The sequence below is a fragment of the Bubalus kerabau genome, chromosome 23 (assembly GCF_029407905.1).
Source record: "Bubalus kerabau isolate K-KA32 ecotype Philippines breed swamp buffalo chromosome 23, PCC_UOA_SB_1v2, whole genome shotgun sequence".
NCBI lineage: Eukaryota > Metazoa > Chordata > Mammalia > Artiodactyla > Bovidae > Bubalus > Bubalus kerabau.
In genome coordinates this window covers 38,751,067-38,776,735 of record NC_073646.1, presented here as the reverse complement: position 1 = coordinate 38,776,735, position 25,669 = coordinate 38,751,067, and the positions used below count along the sequence as shown (strand labels likewise).

General features: G+C 57.1%; 2 protein-coding genes across 2 annotated transcripts in view; one reads left to right on the top strand and one right to left on the bottom strand.

The window, feature by feature from the left end:
* The first annotated feature begins 1,276 nt into the window (after positions 1-1,276).
* On the top strand, positions 1,277-8,255 carry BRI3 (brain protein I3). Its single transcript, XM_055562629.1, has 3 exons — positions 1,277-1,617; positions 2,111-2,213; positions 7,846-8,255. Exons 1-3 carry the CDS (start codon positions 1,479-1,481, stop codon positions 7,976-7,978), a joined length of 375 nt encoding a protein of 124 aa, XP_055418604.1. The 5' UTR covers positions 1,277-1,478; the 3' UTR covers positions 7,979-8,255.
* A 1,407-nt stretch (positions 8,256-9,662) lies between these two features.
* BAIAP2L1 (BAR/IMD domain containing adaptor protein 2 like 1) overlaps positions 9,663-25,669 on the bottom strand; it is a 75,807-nt gene continuing 59,800 nt past the window's right edge. Inside the window, exons 8-14 of the mRNA XM_055562628.1 lie at positions 24,907-25,074; positions 23,846-23,993; positions 20,643-20,850; positions 19,840-19,917; positions 18,292-18,472; positions 10,521-10,558; positions 9,663-10,011 (exon numbers count right to left, since the gene is read on the bottom strand). Of these exons, the coding sequence (XP_055418603.1) occupies positions 9,936-10,011; positions 10,521-10,558; positions 18,292-18,472; positions 19,840-19,917; positions 20,643-20,850; positions 23,846-23,993; positions 24,907-25,074 (897 nt within the window). The 3' untranslated portion in view covers positions 9,663-9,935. The remainder of the gene's footprint in view (positions 10,012-10,520; positions 10,559-18,291; positions 18,473-19,839; positions 19,918-20,642; positions 20,851-23,845; positions 23,994-24,906; positions 25,075-25,669) is intronic.

Genomic DNA, 25,669 nt, shown 5'->3' with positions numbered 1-25,669 from the left:
TCGAGTCCAGCCTCCATTCTGGACTGGGAGCCCTCCCCACCCCCATCTGGCTGCCCCTTGTCCCTCCCCACAGGCTTGTTGGGAGGCCTGCAGTTGAGCAGCACTGGGATGACAGGTGTGGATGGGGTCCCAGGAGCTACACTCCTGATAAAGAATCACGATTCTGTCTTATGAAGAGTTAAAAGTGAGGGGGGTTCTGAGAGCTGTCCCTGAGCTAGATCAGGGTGCTGGTCAGGTGAGAAAGGCTGGGAAACCCCAAATGCTGCAGAAGGCGGGGAATGGGTGCGGGGAGCCACGGTGTGGCCCAGCATGCACGTCTGTCAGGTTCAAGTTTATTACCAAACTCTTACGCGCTGGCGTGCGACAGGCCCAGGGCTTCCGAGAGGGCGTGCAGCCCAGAGGCCTTGGAGGTCCCGTTTAGGTCCCTCCTCTCCTCTGAGCTGTCTCCGGACTATGGACCGGGGGTCAGTACTTCCGAGTTGCTGGGAAGACTGTGAACCCAGGAAGAGCAGGGGACCGCGCCCGCCGTCCCCAACAGGGCAGTATTTGTAATCAGAGGCCACAACCCCATACATGACCGATTTATCAAAATAAAACCGAGGCACTGAACGCCAGCTGGGCGCGAGCAGGCCCGGCTTGCCGCAGCTTCTTCCACTGACCCTGGGCGCTGCCCGACCCCGACCCAAGTCGCTCTGGAGGCTGAGTCCCCGGTCCTCCGCCCCTGGCGAAGACGACCAAGGGGCGGCCCGGGGACCCGAGCCGCCGGGCCCGTCCTCCGGGCCGCCCCTGCCCATGGGCCCCGGCCCTCCTCCGGGACGGGTGGGTTCGGGCCCCCGGACGCCTGGCGGGCCTGGGGTCTCCGTCCTCCGAGATCAGGACCTGGCGCTGGGAGGGCGCGGCCAACAAGCCATGAGGTGACGGCGCTGGCGCGGCGCCTCTGGGAGTCTTGCGTGTTCGTGTGTCTGGGGGTCTCCTCGGGGTGTGAGGCCCGAGGCCGCGGAGGTGGAGTTGGGGCGCCCGGCGGGGAGGCGCGCCGGGTCTTCATCGACAAGGCGGCCGAAGAGGGCGCGGCCCCTTTAAGCGCCGCCGGCCCCGCCCCCTGCGTCTCCCCCAACTTCCCGCCCCCGCGGGACGCCCAGCGGGGAGGCGCGCGGGGTCTCCGTTGACTAGCGGCCCGCGGGGCGGCCGAGGGAGGGCGCGGCCCCTTTAAGCGTCGCCGGCCCCGCCCCCCGCACCTCCCCCCGCCCCCGCGGGAGCCGCGCCACGTGACCCGGGTCTTGTGACCGGCGGGGGAGGCGCGGGGGGAAGCCCGCGGCGCCCGCCTCCAGGGGCCCAGCCCCGCTGCCGCCACCGCCGCTGCCTCCGCCGCCGCCCGCGATCTGCGGGTCCCGCCGCCGGGCGTCCGCGAGTCCGAGCGAGCCGCAGTCCGGGGCGAGTCCGAGCGGGAGCCGAGCCGGGCGCGGGGGGCGCCGCCCGCCATGGACCACAAGCCCCTGCTGCAGGAGCGGCCGCCCGCCTACAACCTGGAGGCCGGCCAGGGCGAGTTCGCGTGCGCCCCGCACGGCTACGGCGCCATCGCCGCCGCCCCGCCGCCGCCCTACCCCTACCTCGTCACAGGTGCGCCGGGGCCGGGCCCGGGGCGCGGGCCGGGGGCCTGGGAGCGAACTTCGGGCGGAGTTCCACCGCGACCTTTAACCCCGAAACCAACTTTTCTCCGGACGTGGCGGCGGCGGGGGGCGCGGTCGAGGGGAGACCCCGGGGTCCGGACCGTGCAGGGGGTCGGGGACGACGCCGTCCCCGGAACTGGAGGTCGGGCCCCCGAATCTGGGCGCCGCCCGACTGCCCTGAGCCCATCTGCGGGTCGTTCGCGCCCAGTTCGCTCTTCGTAGGAAGCACGTCCATCTCTCTGCGGCTCTAAGTTTATTAAGGAGACGCTGTCCACAAGTTAACGTTTAATTAAAGCTTATAGTGGGCACTTAGTGGACGCAGCTGTCGTCCTGATTTTGAAAAGGATGCGAGCATTTGGTGGGGGGGGGGGGGAGGGCAGGAGAAGTGGACCTCAGACCCTCTTTCCTCCCTGCCCTCTTCTGATGTGTCTTCCTGCCCACAGGGATACCCACCCACCACCCCAGGGTCTACAACATCCACAGTCGGAATGTCACCCGGTACCCTGCCAATTCCATCGTTGTGGTCGGAGGCTGCCCAGTCTGCAGGTATGTCCCAGGCCTGGGGGCTCCAGAAGTCACTAAGGACACGCTCACAGCCTCATAAAGGCAGGATCTGGGGGAGATGTGGTCAGTCTCCCGCCAAGCTGCTGACCTGAGCTGTGGGAGAGAGCGTGCCCAGTGGTCCTTGGGTCCATCCAGGGTTCATGTGGCAGAGGGGACTGGGTGTCCGTCCCTCTCCCCCCGTTGCTGTTGGGGCATTGAGCCCATGGGGATGGGATTCGGAAGTGGCAGCAGTTGGACTGCCTGCTGCTATCCCTGCTTCTGGGACCTGCAAGGTGGCTCTGTGGTTGCTTCTCGAAGGTGGCCAGAGGTTCCCTTTTCCCCGGAAGGGTCCGTTTGGAGAGCTGGGCAGGAGAGCCCAGACTCAGGTGACCGGTGTCTTGGAGGAGCTGGAGGGTTGGGGGTGACGGGTAAGGGCCGCTCCATCCACATCTGGCCGGCAGCTGCGCAAGGACAGGGACGCCGAGGTTCTTTGTTTGGGTGGGAGCGGTATTGTACGTCCTTAAAAGTCCAGCCGCCAGAATCTTCTGGTTTTATAGGGCTTGAGACATAGCTACTAGATGCTGTCCTGAAGGTTCAAATTTCTTGCCCTTGGTGGATTTTAGTGCATGGACGGTTCCGAAAGTCAGGGCAGACTTAGCCAGAACCGAGTTTTCCATCTGCCAGGGGGCAGCCTGTAGGGGCGGGGGTGTGGGTGCGGAAGTCAGAGTTGGTGAGATGGAATTGAGAAACCCTGGTTTCCTTAGTTTCAAAAGTGTATCAGGAAGGCCCTGAGCAGCGTCTAAGGGAAGTTAACAGTTTTGAGTCTTGGGCATCAGCTGTCTGGGGAGGCCTGGAGGGCTGGGGAAGGACGCCTAGGAATGGGGGCAGAACTGGACCCCCAGAGCCAGCCATGCGCTTGCTGAGGGGCCGGTGGGCAGGGGAGAGCCCTCTGGGTTGCGGTGGCCGGGGCACCCTGAGTGGCGGACCTGAAGCAGGTGTGTCTTCTGACACGGCTGGCAACAGTCTGGCCTTTGGAGAACGTGAAGAGGAAAGGGAGACAACTGGCCGCCTCCAGAGCCGCTCCCTGCCCCGGGCACCTGTGGGCGGCAGAGCCGATCGGTTGGAGGCATGTGGATGGGCTTGGAGTGGGGAGGCATGGCCTGGGAAGCTGGTCACGAGCTGCCGGGCAGGGCAAGGGTCAAGGCTGGGCCTGGCCAAGAGAGCCATCGGGGGAAGTGGCACAGCGGGGCGGGGAGAGGGAACCAGTGTGCTTGGCTTCCAGATGGGTCCTGGGCGCTCAGGCCCGTGTGCGTGGCACAGCTGGTTGACTCCAGGGGCTTGTTTTGGGCATGAGCGGTCTCAAGCCATCTCCTAGTCGAAGGAGGGCGTCAGGCTGGCAGCCGAGGAGTCTGAGGAAGGCTCCTGGAGCGGAGCCCTCCACCTGGGTTTTCAGCGTCTCAGAGTGGGGCCCAGCCTTCCTGGGAGCCAGGCTCCCGTCCTGGCCGTGCGAGCTGCTGGCGGGCCCGGTGCCCCATCTGGGTAGGGGGACGCTGGTGGATCCTCCAGGGTCTGGCTGGCCCCGGGCCCTGGATGGAGGAGAGGAGACCAGCAACAGGTCCTGGGGGCCGAGATCCCCGGGCTCCTCAGGACGGGAGTGATTCCCATGGGTTGGGACCCCAGCTCCTGCTCTCAGCCCTGTCCCTCTGCTCTTCTGGGAAGGGGCTTGGGGCTGACGAAGGCTAGGGTGGGGGGTCCCTGCATCCGGAACAGGCTTCCTTCTTTGGGTTGGGGTCACAGTCCTTCCGGCCTCTGGACAGTGGGCGCAGCGAGAGGGGAGCGCATGTACTGAGGACAAGTTTCGGGGCCTCGGTCGGGCCTGACCCCCTTGCTGCCTCTGAGGCGCGTCCTCTGCGGCCCTGATGTTGTCGGAGGACAGAGGGCAGCAGCCGGGCTACTCCGCAAGGGTGCTGCCCCGCTGCAGAGCCCTCTGCTGCCACAGGCCAGGGGCCAGGTGTGTCCAAGGAGCCTCTGCGGGTCTGGGGAGTCGGCACCTCAAGGAGGCTGGGGAGGGTACCCCGGGGACTGGCTGGCCCGTCTGGCGGCGGTGGGTTGGGAGACAGGCAGCTTGTCCTGTGACCGTGTTTCTTCCTTCCCAGCCCACCCGCCTGGCCATTCTGCCCTGGGAGCCTGGCAGGCATCTGCAGGAGTCACACGTCCGTGATTCCCTGAGCGAGGCCCGTACCACTTGGTCCTCTGCCACCGTCGGAGCCCGCGTGGGTAGCCCGACCTCGTCTCCTTTTATTAGCAGCAGCAGACGAGCGCACGCACACCACCCCTGACCACCCTCGGCCCCTGTGGTGTGGGCCGGGCACCGCCTGGCCCAGGCCTCGGCCTCGGCCCTGAGGTGGTCCTCCCCTGGCACGGGGCCTGTCCCGGGATGCAGGACCCGGTGGCAGGGCTGCGGGGGGCGGGCCTGTGCAGAGGGCACCGGGCCCGGCGTGGAAGCCAGAGGTGAGTCCAGGCCTAGGGTCCTGCTGGGCACCGCTGGGTGTTGGTCCTGGGGTGACCAGGGTGGTGAGGGGGCTCCGGGGTGGCTGGGGTCTTGGAAGCTGAGACGGCACGCAGGGGGCAGCCGCGGGGGGCAGATGCTGCCCGCAGGTCAGGGCAGCGAGGAGGCCAGCGCCCCAGCCTCCCCCGCCCAGGGGCATCCCCGGCCTGACGGTCCGCAGTGGGTGGGGTGCGCAGAGCTGGCGGGGCGTCCAGCCCAGCCTGTCCTGGACTGAGCCTGGTGTCCCCTGAGTACCCTGCGGGCCTCGAGCCTTGCGGGTCCCCCCGTTCCCCCCCTCCCCGGAGCTCTTGAGACCTGTCCCGGGGAAGGCCTGCTTGGAGTGGGGCCCTGGGACCCCGGGTGGGGCACGTGTGTCCTGAGGGGACGAGACGTGACCCGGTCTCTGAAGGGGGCTGCCCAGTGCTTTGGGGTGCCCTGCCCTGTCCCCACCTGGCTCCGGGCTCATGGCTCCTGGAGGAGGTGGAGTCCTCCGGCCTCTGCCCAGGAGGCTGGCTGGTGCTGCTGCTGCCACCGGGGTTCGGAGGGCGGGGGGCTCAGAGAGCAGGGCCCCTGGCTGGGTCTGGGCTGTTCGCGGCCCCAGCAGGTTTTGGTCCAGCTTCCTGGGGAGGGAGCCCCACCTGGCCGAGCGCCCAGCTTCTCTGTGAGGTCAGAGGCAGCGAGATGCGTGTGTTCAGTTACCTGATTTCTCCAGCTTCCATATCTTTTTCACCTCTGTTGCGGAGGAACACAGACAGGGCTTTGCTTAGTCTGGATTCAGAAGCTGTTGGTAAAGAGCTGAGCTGATGGGGGCTTCTGAGGGGCTTGGAGGAGGAGACACCAGGTTGCTCTGGAGGGGCTGGCAGGATGGGTGGGGGCCCCACAGGGACTGGGTGGTCTGTACTCGGGGGCTTGTTGCTGTGTCAGGATTGGCCTAGAGACCAGGCTGAGTTTCTCAGTTTAAAAAAAGTAAATCACATCCACTCTGCTTTTGCGGTCCAGGCAAGCAGCACCCATCGTCAGAAGCGAACGTTTCTGCAGCAGGATACACACGTTCCCGTGAAGCAGACACGTTAAGACTGTAAACGGCCTCATGGTAGTTGAGGTCACAACGGCTGTGAGCTGAGTTTGTTACCAACTTTGTTAAAAAGTCCCGCTTTCAGAGCCTTTGGTGTTTGAGGCTGTAGCTCAGGCGTGGGCTCAGGGTGCAGGTGAGGCTCGGAGGCTCCTGGTCCCTGGGGCAGCAGGGTGTGAGCAGAGCCTCCCTCCCTGCCCAAGGGGAGCGGCCCGGCACCTCCCCAGAGACTCGGGGTGGCCTGGCCCCCCCCCGGGGGGGGAGGTGAGAGGGAGTCGTCCGTCAAACCCGGACTCCCACCAAGGGCATGGGAAGGGCTGCCCTCTGCTCCGGCTGGAGGGAAGGATCTGCACAGAACGCGCCGCAGGTCTGCGGGCTGAGGCGTGCGGGGCGCGGGGCGTGGGGCGGGCTGTCGGGGTCCCCGTGTCTGTGCCCTCAGGCCACGGAGGGCCCGATGAGAGCCTGCCCCCTGTGCCCTGTAGACCGCGTCTGGGTCTGGGTGGGGCTGCTGCTGTTTGACCCTTGAGCCCAGAGGCCAGGAGACATCCCAGAGGGGCTGTCTGTGTGGACAGACAGGGCGGCTGGGCCGGCCCTGCCCATGCCCTGGGGGGAGGGGGACGCCTCCAGGCTTCTCCAGCCTGGCCTGCCCCTCATCTCCTGGAGCCCCCGAGGGGATGCACAGGGTTCTAGGCTCTGCCTCTTAGCAGTTTGGGCCTTAAGTGAGATGACAGGGCGTCCAGTCTGGGTGGGTGTTCGGGGAGTGTCTGTTGTTGGGTCCCCCGTTCCTGGAGGGGCACGAGGCACCCGGTGACCCTGGGGCAGGCCTCTCCTGAAAGGTCTCAGCTGGTGCAGCTGACCCAGCGGGAGGCCTGGGCCCTTGTCCCCCGTTTCCCCCTTGGATGTTCTGACCAAGCAGACAAACCGCTGACTTGGGTTCAGCCACAGGTAGAGAAGGTGGCGTAGGTGCCCCGAGGGGGCCCTGGCCCCCCAGCCGTGCTCCAGTGGCCTGAGGGGCAGCCCCGCCTGCGTGGGGCCCTGGGGATGGCATCCCCAGCCCCCCAAGCACGGCCCCGGTGCTTTCTCAGCGGGGGCTCCTGCCTCCTGGGCTGCGGGCCCTGGAGCCAGGCAGGTGCAGCCTGGGCGGGCAGGGGCTCAGAGGTGTGGTGCCAGCCCTGTGCTTCCCCTTGGAGCGGGCCTGGCCTGCGGGCCGCCTTACTGTCCAGCTGCTTGGGCCTTTCCTGAACTCAGCGCAGGTCTCCAGGGGAGGGCAGCGAGTCGGAGGTTTCCCGAGAGCCCCCTTTGACTTTCTGCAGCGTCCTGGGGCGCTGGAGGGAGAGTGTTTCCTTGAGGCAGTTCCTGCCGGCGTTTGTGGGCGCCAGGGCTTCAGGGAGATGGGGAGGGCGTGGGGTGGGTGGGTCCCTGCTCTCCCACAGCGCTGCCCCCTGCAGCTCCGGGGTGGGAGGGAAGCGGTTCTGGGGCTGGGGGCTGGCGTCAGGCGTCTCACTGCAGCTGTCAGGGCACGTGGCAGCTCCTGCTCCACCCGCCTTGGGGCCTTGGAGAAGGACCCCGGCCCTGGGTGGTGACCTCTTGGGGATGTGGTTGGGGGCTGGCCCCTCGTGGTCCTGGGGGTCATACATTGGGCACGTGGAGGGTTAATGTGACTTTTTCCAAATTTTCCAAAGAGGAGCTTTGAGATTCAACCTCCCAAGGTAAGTGACATGGTGTGAACCTGCTGCCCCCTCCTCCCACAGTAAAAGCCACACACAATCCAAACTATCACTGTTCCCGGAATTTCCCTCTAGGGAATGGAAAAATAAGTCTAAAACTTGACAACAGTGGGAAAAATACTGTACAGTGACTTGGGTTTCGTGTTCTTAGCGATGTAAGTGTTTATAGGAACCAGCACTTGCTGCTCGTTCCTTGTCTGAGAGAACACGTGGCCGAGCGCTCGGCCGGCGCCCCCTGCGCGTTTCCTCTGCAGCGGCGCCCTGACCGAGCGCCCCCTGTCTCCGCAGGGTCGGGGTTCTGGAGGACTCGTTCACCTTCCTGGGCATCTTCTTGGCCATCGTCCTGTTCCCCTTTGGGTTCATCTGCTGTTTCGCCTTGAGGAAGCGAAGATGCCCCAACTGTGGAGCCAACTTCACTTAAAGGGAAGAGCACACCTGGCTCTCCCGCACCCCGCTTTTTCTGATGTAAATGTCGTGTACAGTAGCTTTATCTGGTGAAGCTCCTGGACTGTTTTGTGCAGTGAGGCGGGTGGACTGGGCGGGCGAGGAGGGGCACAGGGAGGAGTCGGAGTGAGGACGTGGGCAGCTCCGCTCCCAGGCGACGACGCTCAATAAAGCACTGCTTTTATTTTTCGCAGTCTTCAATTTGAGAAAGGGGAGAAATACTGTTTTAAATAAATGAGATCCATACCATTGTTTATCTGGTCTTGCTTATTCAGTGTGTGCACACTGTCACAAAAGAGCCTCCCCAGCCCTGACCCCCCAACACCGTCCCGGGTGGGTGACTTTCCCTCACACAGCTCAAAGAAGTGCTCGTTTTCAAGTTTTATTCTTACAATGAAGCCTGATACCTTGACATTTGCAGAGCACGCAGCCCATGCTCAGGACCCACCGCCTGGCCTCTGTCCTGTGAGCAGGGGGGTGTGCGCGGCCTGGGGACCCCAGGGCCCGAGACCCCCAGCACTGCGGCCTCACAGCCGCATGACTGCCAAAGTGGGTGCAAGACCCCCGCCCCTTCATGAGCCTCCAGAGCCTGCCCACTATGCCTCCCTGCCTCCGCAGTGGGAAGGAAACGGCCCCATGAACGGAGAGGAGCCAGGCCCGTGATTGACCCGAGCATCTTGGCTGGTGGACACGGTGGCTGCTGCTGGACAGCTGCCCCAAGGGCCCTCACGCGGCCCCAGACCCCCACCACCGAGGGGTCGTCTGCGTGGCCCACCAGCCGCGAGGACAGCACCAACCTTGGGAGCGCCACGCCTCACACCGTCTACCTGCGCTCAGTCATTCTCGCGCTTAGAGAGGAACGACATCACGGCAGAACCGAGAGCCGCCATCAGGAGCGAGACCCCGCGGCGCCCAGCCTGGGTGTGTGTTTGCCCCTCGTCCCCTCCTCCAGGTGGCGCCGGCCTGACAGCAGAGCCGACCCAGCGCTGCCGTGACTGCAGGGGCCCAGCGCGCGGGGTGGGGCTGGGCTGGAATGCTCCCCCCGGCCGGCTTTATTTGGGCTGTTGGCCGTCTCAGTACCAACTGAAAAGGAGAGAGACTTGCACCCTGAGAGGTTTCGGAGTAAACAGTGCTGGAGGTAATTTTGGTCAACTAGCTTAGCAAGAGGCCTGGTTCCCGCCCGTGGAGTCTCCCGAGGCAGGTGCCACCCTGTGAACCAGGCCCCCGTGAGGCACAGCCTGGCGGGTTTCCGTGGGTCATTCTAGTTAGGTAACAGTACCAAGCTCAGTCTGTCCGAGAACTACTCAAGTACTAAGACCCCGGCTGTGACAGGGCCAGGCGGATCCTCAGGGCTCTAGAGCTGTCTAAATCGTGGGAACCTGTGGGATGCTTCATCTTGGCTAGGGCTATAGTAAACAGAAATTTTAAAGTTAAGTTAAAAGAATTAAGTGTTATACAATATCCTCATAATTTATATTGCTTAAGATTATTTGCATGCTAGGATGCAAATTTATACAGTATTTTCTTTGAACATAATGCTATTTAAGAACACATGCTTTATAAAACTGTGATCTCATTTGCATTTGGGTGCAGAAAGCCAGTCACAAAAGCATCCACTATCTCTTACTCTGGCTATTAATAATCAGAATATTAAAAAGTGATACAGTAAGGATTGGAACGACATTTACTATTTTTGAACAGAATAGGAAAAAACTTTTAAATGATTGAGTTGTAACTAAACTATGATTTATCTTAAAGAAATGTGTAAACCCAACTATGTTAACTTAGAAAATGTGCTGATTTGCTCAAGTAGAAGACACGTAAAATCAGACGCCCTCTGGTGAAGTTTTACAACTGGACGGCGCTTGTCACACACAAACCTATCGTTCCCCAGCGAGGGCCCAACGGGGAACCAGGAGGCTGGGGCCGCCTTCTCATCGGATGATTGGCGCTGAGCGGTCATTCGTCACTGTCGGGCGGAGTTTCACAGTAGCAAAGGGGTTCTCTCCACTGCGGGGGAGAAAAAAATGTTGGCAGAAATACTCCAAGACAGGGATTTGATGTGAAAACAGCCAGTGACTACCCTTGCTCTGTAACATACACTTTATAAATTTCAGGCATTTTCTGAACATTATACAGTTCGTTCTGGGATGGTTCTCTCCATGCCACCTGTTATAAGCACTGATTTGTTTTGTTTTGGACTCGGAGGGGACTGATCTCGAGGCCTCAGGCCTGTGGGTCTGGCGCTGGATGGGCTTGGCTTCTGCCTTGATCCAAAGGGAGGGCCCGTCCTGGAAGGCTCTCCCACCACCACCCTCCCCTGCACCCTAGGCAGGACCACAGAGAGGAGGGCACCCCTCTGTCAGAGGTGGGCACTTCCCTGGCGGTTGGGTGGTTAGGACTCAGCACTGTCACTGCCAAGGGCCCAAGTTCAGTCCCCCGTCAGGAACTAAGGTCGCGAGCCCAGGCCTCCTGGGCTGAGCTGGGAGTAGGGGCCCTTAGGGAGGAAGTTAACTTACCTGAGGAAAGGAGGCTTTGCAAACCCATTTGCATTATTCTGTGGGAAAGAGAAAGAGGACGTTTTCATAAGACCTGAGGGTACAGACATCTTAAGCCCACAGTGCTGAAAGCAGCGCAGAGCTGCCCTGTGTCCATTCACTGGGGAGGAGACATCTAAGTCCCCTGAGGGATCAGGGCCAGAACGGGAGGCGCTGGGTGCTGCTGCTCGCCTGGTCTGCCTAGGTGAGAGCCGGTGGTTAGGGGTAGCTTCCGGGAGTGTGGTCCTGACGGGTGCCGTGAGGAGCAGTAAGTCAGAAGGAAGCCTTGTTGGGTTTTGGTGCCCACAGACTGGTGCCAACTGCCAGCCAGAGACCTGAGCTCGTAGGAAGTCCCGTCAGTGTGGGGGTTGGGGCGGACGGAGCAGCACAGGCGCCGTCTCCACCTTGGGGCATCGCCCAGCCCTCCCGGGGCTTGGTCCCCGCGTGGCCAGGGGCCAGGTGAGGGCGTGTCCTCACCCCCCAGACCTCTGCTCCGGCTGCCGCATGGGCTTGCTCGGAGCTGGCAGCCCAGGAGGGGGCAGTGTCACGCTGGGTGACCAGCGCTCCCTGGGGGCAGCTCTGTGCGGTGCCGGAAGTACAGACCCTTGAGGCAGAGGGCCTGGGGCCCAGGGCTGCTTTCAGACCTATTCCTGTGGGCCTGGGCCTCTGGACACCATGGCCTGGACCCGGGGCCAGCCAGCTCATCCTGAGGGGGCACCTCGCCGCCAGGGCAGTCAGCCCGGCACCCCGATTCCCTGTCTCCCCTTCAGGGGGAAGCCCAGAGCAGCTGCCCCGCTTGTCAGCATGACCCCAGGCCTGTCCCCACAGGGCGCGCTCAGCAGGCCTTGGCGTAGGCGGTTCCTGTGTTACGGGGATGGAGGGCTCATTTATGATTCTACAGGCATTCTACAGACATTCCCCGATGCCTGCTGTGCAGCCCCACGTGTGCTCATGGCGCCCGGGGGGAGGCTGAGTCCCGGCTGCGGCTCAGGGGTGGTGGGTGTGTCCTCCCACCTGGGAAGCGTTCTTCCTGCTGAGCCTTCCACCCCGGACGCGGCCTCCGCAGGGCAGGTAACGGAAACTCCCTTCCTGCCCGTCCCCAGGGCAGGACACTGTCCCCCCTCCCCTATGTGCCCTCATCTTAGAGAAGGCTCCTGCTTGCTGAACGTCGGCACCCCCGCTGCCCTCGAGGCAGAAACCTTGGAGCTCAACTGAACTGTGAACCGAGCTTGGTCGGGGTCTCACGAGCTGTGTCATCTGGGGACACGACACTCAGAGAACAAGACGGTGAAGTCGATGCATCCGAGTCCAGCCCTGGTGGGGAAGTGGCAAGAAGTAACAGCCCGTGCAGTGAGGAAGGAGGGCAAAATGACTCTTAACGGGCCGCCTGAAGCCACTGGCCCTGGTGCGCGACCCGTGCCCCCTAGAGCCCGCTCCAGTTGGTACAAGCAGCACACACGAACGTGGGCACCAATACACCAGCCGGGCTCTGGGAGCACCCTGTCCTAACAAGAGGGCTGTCAGGCAAGGCATCTCTGACATAAAAATCATAAATCACATAAAAAGCAGCAGTGCTTTCTTAGCTCAGTCTCCCAAGGCAATAGAAGTAAAAGCAAAAACAAAACAAATGGGACCTAGTCCAACTTACACGCTTTTTGCACAGCGAAGGAAACCATCAACAAAATGGAAAGACAACCTACAGTCTGGGAGAAAGTCTTTGAAAATGATTCTGCCAACAAAAGCTTGCTTTCCGAAATGTACAAATAGCTCACACAAGTTAAAGTGTTAACTGCTCAGTTGTGTCCAGCTCTTTGCGACCCCACGGACTAAAGGCTGCCAGGCTTCTCTGTCCATGGGATTTTCCGGGCGGGAATACTGGAGTGGGTAGCCATTTCCTTCTCCAGGGGATCTTCCTGATCAAGGGATCGAACTCAGGTCTCCTATATTGCAGGTGTATTCTTTACTGTCTGAGCCACTTACCCAGCCAGCTTGTACAACGCAATAACAAAAACAACCCAATCCAAAGGTGGACAGAAGACTTATCAAATAGATACTTCTCCAGAGAAGACACACAGATGGCCAACACGCACAAGAAGAGGTGCTCAACATCACTAATTACTAGAGAAATGTAAATCCAAGCTGCGATGAGGTACAACCCTCCCGCCGGCTAGAACAGTCATTGTTAAAATGCCTACAAATGACAAATGCTGGACAGGGTGTGGGGAAAGGGGAGCCCACCTACACTGTTGGTGGGGATGTAAAATGGTGTAGTCACTGTGGAGAGCAGTGTGGAGGGTCCTTAAAAAACTGAAAACAGACTTGCCCTCTGATCCAGCAACTGCACCCCTGGGCATATGTCCGGATAAGAATGTAATTCAAAGAGCTGCACGCACCCCAGCATTCACAGCACCAGGACACAGCAGCTGGGAGGCAGCCCCCGGGGTACCCGAAGCATCCCGGTGTTCAAACAAAACTACGGGTGACTGGCCGTGCTCGGTGGTTGTGTGAATGCAAAATCTACACGTAACCGCTGTAACGTCAAGCTGCTGTGCCAGCTTCCCTGGACCCCAGCGTTTGGCCCTGGTTTTCTGCAGCGTTATCAGCTGCTGTAAACAGCTTAAGGAAGAGGGCGTGAGAACCTCTGAGATATGGAATCCCAGGGCTGAGGCTCCGGCCTCAGAGCTCCTGGACAGGCCTGTCGTGGGACCTGCTCCTTGACCCTTACCTTCCGGATCGGTTTCTAAATGGAATCTCGTTCTCTTTCGAGTGAGCTCTACCTGGCTGTCCCATATGGCAGCTGCTCGCCGTGTGACTAATTAAAACACGAATTTAAAATCCAAGCCTTGGTTCCTTCTTTGCACTCTCCACTTCTCAAGTGCTCAGCAGCACCTGTGTCCAGTGGCCACTCTGCTGGCCTGCCTGGTTCTGGAACATTTCTGTCTGACCCATCAACTCTCCGGGTGGTTTACTGATGCACAGATGACTCAACTCTATGCCTCCTGTCTTTGCAAGAGGCCACCAGGGCCCGGTGAAAAACGGGCATCTGCACCTGCCCCGAGGGGCTCTCCTGGGGGCAGCACCGGTTACCCGTCCCGTCCGCCCTGCAGCTTGACTGCCGCTTTGACCCAGTACCAATGAGATGCAGGAGCTCATCTCACAGACAGGACAGGGCGGGCAGAGGCGGCGGGGTCGAAGGCTGTGACAGAGGTGCAGTTTCGTCTCCGGCAGTTTGCAGAGGATCAGGAAATACTACTTCCCGAGATGAAGCGATAGAAATGGAATAGGAGTCAGCCGCCACCCAGTCACCAGAGCCTGTGCTGCCGCCCGCAGGCCTTGGGTTTCCTCAGAGCTCTTCCTCCAGGACTCAGCTCATGCGCTCGCCCCTAGGAAGCCACTTTGGATGCCCCACCCTGGAGCTGGAGCCCTCCCCGCCTCCTGCCCCCACACTTCCTCCACGGCCCCTTCATCGCCGCTCCCTGGACTGGACTCCTGGGTTGGTTTGTCTCCCTGGAGCCCGGTGCAGGCCTGGCTGTAATCAGCCCGCCAGGGCGCGCCCGGATGAGGCCAGGGGACCTGCAGGCCCTCTTCCGTGCCGGGTGGCCGTGTTCCCGAAGGTTTCAGTCGGTCAGCAGAGTCTGATGCCATGGAAATGTGCGCTGCTAACGTCGCTGCGACCTTGCTATGGGTATCAACTCTCTGCCTGTTCCCTTTTCACGGAAGGTTTCGCTTATCATGAAGGAAAGTGTTCGTCAACACTCATTCTGACATTTGCAAAACCAGCAACAACGAATCACCATGGGAACTCACACAAGGAGGGCCTTTTCATTAGATAGGTAGGGCTGTTAAATGTTCTTCGAAGAAATCAAAAATTAAAGGCCACTAATCATAATAAAATCAAAGACTGAAAAAGGCCTTCCGGCCTGTGAGACAGAAATAAGGGGCCTGACCCGAGTGCCAGGGCTGCGCTGGCCTCACACAATGAGTTAGGAGTTCTCTCCTCTTCACTTGTAAGGACAGTTGGAGCAGGTCTGGCATTCATTCTTTGAACATTTCACAGGATTCACCAGTGAAGCCATCAGGTTTCAGGCTTTGTTGGGAGACCTTAAGTTACTGACTCGAGGGCGACAGGACACGGTGGGGAGCAGGCTTCTGCCTGGGGGCCGCCAGGACTGCATAGACAGGAGCCCAGGGGCTGAGCTTAGGTCCCACACCCGGTCCTGGTGGGAGGGCAGCAGCTTCCATGAGGACCTGCTGGCGGGGAGGCGGCCACTAGGCCACCCTGGGCCTAGGGGGAGAGAGACGTACTTAAGGCTCTGCTGCTCAAGGAAGCGGAAGGAATAAAAAGGTGGGCGCAGTGTAAAGGCTCCCCAGCTGGTCCTCGTGCTTCCCAAGACGGCCTCCTGGTGCTGACAGTCTGTTATGATCCAGCCAACAGGGAGGTTTAAAAATAAAGTTAGAACTCATTTAAACTGCCAAATGCTTAATAACGAATATCATCACGGACTGTGCCGACATCTAAAACCAGGATTTTTTTTCACTCTATCCATTCAGTGTGGTGAGAACCACACCGATGCCTTCTTCATTGAGCTTTATCCACGTGGTAAAAACACTGAAAGTTAAAACATGTTTTCTTCTGAATTCAGTGCTGTTAGCTAAAATGTGTTTTCATTTATAATTCCAGTGTTAGCTACGATTTCAGGGCAAGATTCTTTTACCTTAAAAGGCAGTATACAGGCAGACCTCATTTGATTGCACTTGACTGCTTCACAGATACTGGTTTTTTTTTTCCCCTTACAAATGGAAGGTTTGTGGCACGTCTGTTGGCATCATTTTTCCAGGGGCATTTGCTCAATTCATGTCTCTGTGTCACACGCTGCATATTTCAGGCTTTTCATTATCATCATAATCATAGTGACCACTGACCAGTGGTCTCTGGTGTCACTACTACAATTCACTGAAAACTCAGCTAACTGGCATTTTTTATCAATAAAGTATTTTTAAATTAAGGTATATACATCGCTTTTTTAGACACAATGCTATTGCACACCCAATAGACTGCAGTGTATGTAAACATAACTCTTACATGCATTGGGAAACCAGAAAGTTCATGTGACTTGCTTTATCGAGATGGTCTGGAAGCTAACCCATTACATCTGAGGTCTGTCTGTGCAACCTTTATCAAGTTACAGAGCTGGGTGGTCATTATCATCAATGGTTGTCATCACAGAAGGAAACCACCAGACTGGCCCGCAGATGGACTGGCCACCACCACAGATGAAATGCTCCCGCCACACAAAACCAGCCAACAAACAACAACAGCAGATTCTGACCCCGGCTGGAAACAAGGGAGAAAGGGGAACTCAATACAGGACACCATGTGGATGTAAGCAGCAAAATCCAGACTGGGGACACCCTCCAGGACTAGTAACCTGGGTTTTCTACATAGAGATGACACAGAGATCTCTAGGTATGGAAAGGCGAGTCATGAGACTTGGCCAGATCACCAGCGATGGTGTGGGGAGCTGGCCTGGGTCCAGATTCGAACAACGATACCATCAAGAAATTTTTAATGAGACAGTCAGAAATTTGAAGTGACCAGGTGATGATATCCAGGAGTTAATGCGATTTTAAACGATACGAGAGTTGGTTTTGTGAGAAAAGAGGAACTTTAACGTATTTACAGATGAAATAATACCAAGTCTGGAACTGGCTTTGCTGACCTGGGAATGTGTAGGGAGGAGATGAAGCAAGATTTATAAATGAATTATATGTAAATCTGGGGGACCAAATCAGTAGATTATTCTTTCCACTTTCATGTGTGTGTGAATTTTTCCATAAAAAAAGTTGAAATCAAATCCAGAAGAAGACACTGCAGACCAGCAGGCCCACGCCTGTGCGCCTGGATCCTGAGTTTTGTGACATGCAAATTGTAAGTTGATTTTTTTTTCAGCAAAAGGAATTTTATGCTTTTAGAAGTGCCTTAAGATCATTTCCAAATAGTTTGAGTATTGTTTTAAAATATACCAGGCCCTTTAATGAAATAGCATTTCAGATCTGCCCTTTCAAGCAGCATCTCCAGTTTTGACATCTCTCACCAACAAAATGGGAAAGCTCCCTATCCTTCTGAAAGTAATTTCTGGAGTTAGAAAGCTGGAGTGATTTGCAGTGATAACAGTGAAAACAAGGAGTCACGCAGCGTGCTTATCTAGGAAGAGAAGCCAAAGACATTTCTGAATGAGATTCCAAAATGGCATTTCCAGGACCCAAACCCGCCCTGCAGCCTGTGAGGAGGCAGGCACGGGCCCCCCGTACCCGGGGCCCATCTTTCAGAGCCTCATTCCCTGTAACCGACTCCGCCCGGCACCACTCAGAGGCGAACAGAGGCCCCTGGGGGTGGTGACACCCCGCGGGGGTGCATGGCTCCTGCAAGCACCACAGAAAGAACAAACCCACGACAAAGAAGCAGCGGTCGAAGCGGCCCAGGCTTATGACAGCACCATCCGCTTATGTGCCCTCGTCTCCGGAGCACGATCCCCTTCTCCCTCTGAGAACAGCTACGGCACAGATTCTCTTCTTTCCAACCTGCTCAGCGCCACTCTGCCTGCCCTCAGGGCGACCTTTCCCTTGGCACTGAGATAGCAAACATCGGCCACTCCGCCCCAAGTCTGCCCTCCCCGTTGGCACAGGGGACCCGCGTCCCTGCTCCTGGCGGGCCAGCCCCTTCCTTCTCAGTCACCCCCTTTTCCTCCATCCTCTCCGCCTTCTCTGCTGTATAATCTATATTGTGGGAAAAGAGGACAAGAACCTCCTCTAGACTCCTGCCGAGTACACCCCGCCAGGAGCTGTAAACTCTGGCTCCCTCTGTCTGGGAGGCGCCTCTCTTGGCTCCTGGTCTCGGGGCTTGCACCCCCCTCAGGACGACGGCTCTGGCTGCGGAGGTGGCCTCGGCGGGCAGCGCTCCCCAGGAAATCGCCCCAGCTAAGGTCCTGGCCCAGAGCTCTTGGCGGGGCTAGTGGGGGCACCAGGCTGCCTCTGCCTTCCAGACGCTTCCACAGCTGGGGACACAGCCCACCTCATCACTGAGTCAGCATCCCAGGAGAACTGACCCCTGACCTCCATCCAAGTTGTCGCCGCACCCGCTGTCCTCATGGCACCTGGCTCCATCCCCCACGGAGCTCCCAGCTCTGACATTTTTGTCTATCTCTCAGTCTACTGCTTATCTTATCACTAGAGCCTAAGCTCCAGCAGAGCCAGAGCCGGACTTGAGTTTCTCTCAACTCCTCCAGAGCCCACCGGGCCTGGCTTGAAGACAAAGTCACTGTCTCTGGGATGGATGAAGTGACTCATGGCCTCTGTCCCAGTCCTGGGCTTAAACGGCGCAGTTCCTGAAGGCGTGGTGATTAGATCACTACTGTGGACCTTCAGTCTTTCTCCAGAAAACAATATGAAAACTGAAGAAAGTGCAGAGAAAGGTGATTAGCGGACGAAAGGATTGCAGACATGATTAAAAGCAGGAGAGCTTGAAACTGGACACAGTCTGGGAAACGATGGATCTCGTGGGTGCCAGCTATCATTTACAGATAAGATAAAAACAAGAGGAGCACAGAAGTTAAGGCGGCTGAAAGGCTGCGTGACAGAATCTGCAGGCCCTGGGAGCAAGTGCGTGCCCCGCCCGAGGGTCACCCCCTTCCTGCTCGGAGGGAAAGGGGCCCTGCACCCCAGAGCCCACCCGGCAGATCGGGGCCCTACTCACAGGAGGCGTGCTTTCTGGTTTGGGCACCGGGGCTTTATGGTTAGAAGCCTTCTGGGAGATGTCTTCTCTCTCAGCGGTGGCTGCTCCTGTGGACAGATACTCCAGGTAGTCCGGCGGGGGGATCATGACGCTGCTCTTCTCCGCCAAGTTCGTGGTGCTCACGCTGCGGACAGGCGCCAAACTAGTGACAGGAACGGAGGACGCGGGTTAGAGGAGACCTGCCCCCGCACCCCAGGCATCCTGCGTCTCCTCCGACAGGAACTGTGTGGATTAGAGATCCACAGTGGTGGGGCGGGAGGAGATTACCACACACAGCACTGCAGTGTTTCTCCACTGGCTGTTTAATCGCTAAGTCGTGTTCTACTCTTTGTGACCCCGTGGACTGTAACCCACCAGGCTCCTCTGTGCAAGGGATTTCCCAGGCAACAGTCGGTGTTTCTGTGTGCCAGTGTCTCTGCTGGCTTGCACATGTATATTCAAAAGAGATTCTTTAAAAGACCTGACAAACGGAGAGGAAAACTAGCTCCATTAGAGGTTGACTCTTGATCCAGTTTAAGAAAATATAGCAAAAGCACTGAGCACGCCAGAGTTTCAGCACCCTGAAGACACTCAGTCTTGTTTCTTGGCCAGCAGCAGCTGAGCTGTTCCGCAAAGGACAGACACACAGCTGGCCATGAGCAAGGGTCGTGGAAGGACTTGGGGCAGTGTCTGCGGTCCCGGAGACAGCGGGATGGATCTGGCGGTTGTTCTGACACGGCAGACACCGTGGCCGAGGCAGTTTGTGGTCAAGGTGATGCCACGTTCTGTTGGGACGTGTTTCTGAGGACCCGCGGGACAGCCAGCTAACTCACACAGAGATCTTCCTGTTTCGGCCGGGAGAGACCTGCCTACATTAGTCTCGTCCTGGCTCCATCACTTCTGGCTCCCTGTGCCCGTTTCCTCAATTTTCAACCGGGGCCCCACCTCACAAGGTCGTGTGAGAAAGAAATGACCTGGTCAGTGCAAGCGGCCAGCTCCTGAGCAGCAGTGCCAGTCATTCCTGGGTGGGACACAGAGGTGCCGAGTGCAGCCCCTTGATGTGACTCGAGCCACAGGAGCAGACACGGTGGCTCAGGGAGCACGAGAAGGAAAAAGGACGAGGGCGGGTCCCGAGGACCCCATGTTTGAGCAGAGGGCGGAGGAAAGGCCTGAGAGGGGACCGAAGACAGGCGGCTGGTGAGGGAGAGAGAGAAGAGGGCAAGTGCAGGAGAACGTTCCAGCACATGTGTTCACCAGGGCAGACAGGCCGGGCGCGTAGCCTGGGACTTTACTGTGGCGGGCAGCGGGACTGGGAGGGACCGTGGGCCAGGAAGGGGGCGTCTCTTCCCAGCAGAGGGTAGCGCCAGGACGACAGGAAATCGGGAAGGAACAGGCGGGGAGCAGCACCCGCAGCCGCCAGCCCAGCCGTGGCGTCGCCGCAGGCTCTGCCGCTCGTCCAGATCCACCCCCACGCGCCTGGGGACCCGGGGTCCCGGCAAGCCCCACCGGCTGAACCGCAGGCGCTCCTACCTTGGTGCCAGCTTGCTCGTGGCCTCCTCCTCGTTCTCCTCCAGCAGCTTCGTGTAGGACGACGGGAACCAGCCCCTCCTGCAGGCGAGAGCGGGGGGGAAGACGACCTTGCTGGGGTGTTGGCGGCCGACATGCAGGCCACAGACATGCCCGGAAAGGCCTGGGGACCGCTCGGGGCCGGGGGTGGTGGGGTCGGCTGGGCCACTTGCATCCCATCCCATCAGAGGCGTCTTACATACATGCCATTTCTATTTGGATCCCCTTTGTGTCTTTTGTTTCCATTTCGGCTTAAACTTAGTACCTGAATAATCTACACAGAAACTCAATTTAACCTTCTAGGAAGGCCTGTGCACACACAGTTGGAATGAGGACACTGGCATTCACACTAACTCACGTGCCAGATCTCATAGAGAGCGTTATCCTGAGAAATCTGAAGTCACATACCAACGAGTGCCTTTACTTTCAGAGGTGACTCCTATATGCGCATCAAATCGATAGGACTTCCCTGGTGGTCCAGTGGCTAAGACTCCATGCTTCAGTGCAGGGGGCAGGGGCTCAGTTCCTGGTTGGGGAACTAAGATCCCATGTGCCATGCAGTATGGCCAAAATTTTTTAAAAACTTATCTCTATATGCCCACACATGCAGAACACAGCTTGGGAACAACGCAGATAGACGAGTGGCAGCTAACTAGGCTAGAACTGTCACTGAAGTGTGGCCTCGCTGGGGCGGAGGCGCTTATCTGCCCTCAAGGACGGCCTCGACGGGAGCCCTCGGGGTGGGGACGGCCCAGCCCGGGACCCACATTTTGGTGCTGTCGTGCTCCCCGTACATCCAGCCGTCCTTCTCCTCGGAGATGAGCAGCGTGATGACGTCTCCCTGTGCGAAGCTGAGCAAGGTCTGGTTAGTGCCGGCCGTGTGCGGAAAGATGGTTTTCACTTTCTGCTTTTTCACCATGTTCAGTCCGGAGGCCATGGAAACCGATCGCGGCAAATTGGGGTCAACGGAAGAACCTGTGGGAAGCAAGCAGGGCAGCGATGACTTTTTCAAGAATGACTGGGCGAGTTCAAAGATGCCAACGCCAGAAACCCGGCCACCCCATGTCACCAGCACACTCATTCCACTGAGACGCCAATTGGTTCTATCCCCACACTTCCACCTGTGGCTGGACAGACAGCAACAGACAGGGAAAGCGCCTAAGCCTGGCCCGAGGCCTCTTGGAGGAGGAGCCCTGTGGCCGAAGGCTCTTCAGACCAAGAGGATAAAGCCGTGTGGCCCAGCCTCACCTGCACGGAGTCTCTCGGGATGGCCCATAGAGGCCAGTGCTCCACACCACCCAGCCCGCGCCTCTCCCCGCCCCGCTCGCCTGCCACAGCTCACGGAACCGCTGTCAGGCACCAGCTCAGACCAAACTGCCCAGAGCCTGTGCCACGAGAGAGGAGGACGCTGTGGACAGCGTGGCCGCTCAGCCTCGAGTGGGGCAGCACGTGCTGACCCCGCCCCCCGCGGACCGACCCCTCCCTCGGCGCCCAGGCCAACCCGGGAACCAGATGAGCCCCACGCAGGCGGCCAGGCTCCACAGCCATCGCTGCGCTGTCAGGTCTCAGCTCAAATGCGGGCTGGTCTTTAGCAGCCCACCCTAACGCCCACAAAAAAATGGAATGGAAACATTTTTTTCCAGATACCTTTTTTTCCACTCAAATTTTGCTAGCCTACTATTTACTATAAAACAATGCAGAATCTCTTTCTTCATCGTCCTCGGAAATTTTTGACACTACAATGTAAACTCTGCTCTCTGCTTGACATGCCGCCTACTCTAATTATCAAGGTTGCACCGAATCCAGTGATTTTCATTTAGCTTTTCCAACAAGAACCAAAGAATCCTGTGAATGACCGGGCCGCACACAGTGCTGTATGCTTTCACCTTACGTTATATGTACAGAACTCATGGTCTTCAAAGGTGAGTGACTACAGTGTCATCTTTGCAGCTGACATTCTGAAAGTCTCGTCTCCCCCAACAGCTGCACGCGCTGGACAGCCTGTGGACTCTCGCTAGCAGTGCCCTGTGTGTCTGCCATGACCTTCACCCCGAAGGGGCCTGTGAGACCCCCACATGCCCAGTGCCACCACAGTCCTGAGGTCCTGGACGCCAAACTGCAGGCAAGAGTGGAGCCTAGCTGAAGCCATCAGAAATGCCTGCAGACAAGACGTGTTCCTGATTTATTCAGAGTGTGTCAGCTGGGTTAAGAAACGTTAACAGTTGAAACTGAAGCCTCCAGAAAGCATGAAATGCTTTGTTCAGTCAGTTCAGTTCAGTCGCTTGGTCGTGTCCGACTCTTTGCAACCCCATGAATCGCAGCACGCCAGGCCTCCCTGTCCATCACCAACTCCCGGAGTCCACCCAAACTCATGGCCATCGAGTCGGTGATGCCATCCAGCCATCTCATCCTCTGTCGTCCCCTTCTCCTCTTGCCCCCAATCCCTCCCAGCATCAGAGTCTTTTCCAATGAGTCAACTCTTCGCATGAGGTGGCCAAAGTAGTGGAGTTTCAGCTTCAGCATCAGTCCTTCCAATGAACACCCAGCACTGATCTCCTTCAGAATGGACTGGTTGGATCTCCTTGCAGTCCAAGGGACTCTCAAGAGTCTTCTCCAACACCACAGTTCAAAAGCATCAATTCTTTGGAGCTCAGCTTTCTTCACAGTCCAACTCTCACATCCATGCATGACCACTGGAAAAACCATAGCCTTGACTAGATGGACCTTTGTTGGAAAAGTAATGTCTCTGCTTTTCAATATGCTATCTAGGTTGCTCATAACTTTCCTTCCAAGGAGTAAGCGTCTTTTAATTTCATGGCTGCAATCACCAACTGCAGTGATTTTGGAGCCCCCAAAAATAAAATCTGACACTGTTTCCACTGTTTCCCCATCTATTTCCCATGAAGTGATGGGACCAGATGCCATGATCTTCGTTTTCTGAATGTTGAGCTTTAAGCCAACTTTTTCACTCTCCTCTTTCACTTTCATCAAGAGGCTTTTTAGTTCCTCTTCACTTTCTGCCATAAGGGTGGTGTCATCTGCATATCTGAGGTTATTGATATTTCTCCTGGCAATCTTGATTCCAGCTTGTGCTTCTTCCAGCCCAGCGTTTCTCATGATATACTCTGCATAGAAGTTAAACAAGCAGGGTGACAATATACAGCCTTGACGTACTCCTTTTCCTATTTGGAACCAGTCTGTTGTTCCATGTCCAGTTCTAACTGTTGCTTCCTGACCTGCATATAGGTTTCTCAAGAGGCAGGTCAGGTGGTCTGGTATTCCCATCTCTTTCAGAGTTTTCCACAGTTTATTGTGATCCACACAGTCAAAGACTTTGGCATAGTCAATAAAGCAGGAATAGATGTTTTTCTGGAACTCTTGCTTTTTCGACGATCCACTGGATGTTCAAGCTGGTGGAGTTTCACAGTTCACGTACTGCTGAAGCCTGGCTTGGAGAATTTTGACATGCTCTGTTAGTGATGATGAAAAACACTGAGTATAATTCAATCGCAGCCTACCGGTGAGACTAGGAACCACAACTGTGATATGTGAATTTCTATCATCTGTTTCATCGTTTCATTGAAAAGAGGAGATTTTATCTCAGCTGCCAGTGGATATGGAACACAGTGTGAGGCTCTGTTCTAAGCGTGTATTGAAAATGTAACACCTTTCAATAGTATGTTTATGGAAACATCTGTCAGCATACAGAAGTCATATCTGTTGACGCAACGTCCTGCAGTTTTAGAATCAACCTGGACCCTGTGTGGAGGTGTGCGTCCCCTGAGCCAGCGTGGAGCCGGTGCCGCCACACACGTGGGTTCACTTCCAGCTCACAACATGCATGCGCGCTAAGGTGCTTCAGTCATGGCCGACTCCTTGTGACTCATGGGATGTAGTTCTCAAGGCACACTTACCTAAATATTTAAGAAATTTAAAGGTATTTTAAAGGAAATTCAACTAAACAGCTCACCTGTTAAATTATTTTTTCTTTCTAAGTTTTGTGCAACTGTGGCTGGGTTCTTAAACAGATCGATCAAAGGGCTGGTCGAGGCTCTGGCTGAAGGAGCCGCGGGGATCTTTGGTGGGTATTTAGAAAGGCTGTCACAATCTTGCCCAACCTGTAAAAAATTCCTTATTAGTTTAATCCGAGTATAACACAGCAATGGCATTAGAGATCGATCCCCAGGGCCGTTTTGTATTATATGCTTTAAATTCCATTTTCTTCCCCAAATTCTCTTGTTTGCAGTGTAATGCCCCATTTTTAATTATTTTAAGAATACCCCCTTCTTTTGTCTATTTATTTATTTATTTTGGCTGCCCATGCATCTTAGTTCCCTGACCAGGGATTGGACCCTCGCCCCCTGCAGTGGAAGTGCAGAGTCTTACAAAATGGCCCTCCAGGGAAGCTCCCCCCACCTTTTAAAGCAGTTACTCCCCATTTTCCCCAGCCCTTGAACAGCACTCATCTACTTTCTGTCTCTGTGGGTTTCGAGGCTCCCTTTTAAATGCTGCTTGGCTCGAGGCTTCTCCATTTAAAAGTATTTTTCCACAGAATTTTGAGGGCATTAGTCCTTTACTTTCTGACACCTAGTTTTCTAAAAAGAAGTGTGGTTTCAGTGGGATTCTCTTTTCTTTGTAATAAGTAATCCATTTTCCCCTCCCTGAAAGTTTTCAGAATCCTCTGTTGCTAACATTCTGCTGCCTGTTGAGGTTCTGGCCTTTGCGATCCAGCCAGGATCATCCTGCCTGCTGTGTAACAGGCCAGACTGTCAAGGTCATCTCTGTATGGACAGCGGTTGGTGCTGGGCAGGGGGAGAACTGGCAGGCAACAGCATGTGTCTGGGGATAAGCCCAGCCTCGGGGAGGGAGAGGGGCCACGTCTGGTGTTTGCGCTGCTGGAAGGGTGAAGTCGCAGTGAGGAAAGGTAGGCCCCGGAAGTGATACGGGTGGCCCGTGATTTCCACTGACAAAGGCGGCCTTGCTCTGTTGTGCAAATCTGGCTGAAATCTTGAGGTGACGACTAGCTCTTACCATGCTGCTTCTCTCGATCATGGGTGAAGGCAGGGGCGTTCCGGACATTGGGGTGGAGATGGGGGTCTTAATTTCTTCAATCATGTTCATGATTTTCTCTGGCACTTTGGTGACATCACCACAGGTTTCTTGCCACCGAGGCAGTTTGGAATTGATCAGTTCTGCAGACTATAAATTCAAAAGAAACAAAACCAAAGACAAACAAACGTGTATTGTTAGAAAGACTGACACAAATGGTAACTACTACTACTCAGATTCCTGGCTTACCACCGGAAGTGTGGGAGCGAGGAGTTAAATTCAGCAGTAGCTGAAGCATCTGTGAGGATCTGCCGTGTCTTATTTGCTGAGGAGCACGTAGGCTCCTGTTGTAAAGGGATTTCCTGTCTCCCTCAGTGTGGGCAGAGTTCAGGCTGATACAAGGATTGTTGATGGTTCAGAAGTTCAGAACTAACACAGAAGGTGGAGCAATCTGTGTTAACCCCCATGTTTCTCAGGGGCCCGAGAACTGCTGACCCCTGTGTCTTCCTCCAACCCCTTCCATGAGAAGCGCCTCTGATGGAGCAAGAGGACCAGGAGTGGACTTAACCCCAGAGAAAGAGGCCTGGCGCACTGGAGTGGTGAATCAGATCTGTCCTGAGAAGGTGCTCTACGGGACAGGGGGACCAGAGGCGGAGCGTGGTGGTTCTCTGGAGTCAGCACAGTGCTGAGTGGAAGTCCTGACCACAGCCCGGCGGGGCCCTTGGGCAGGCAGCAGCTGGGTGCA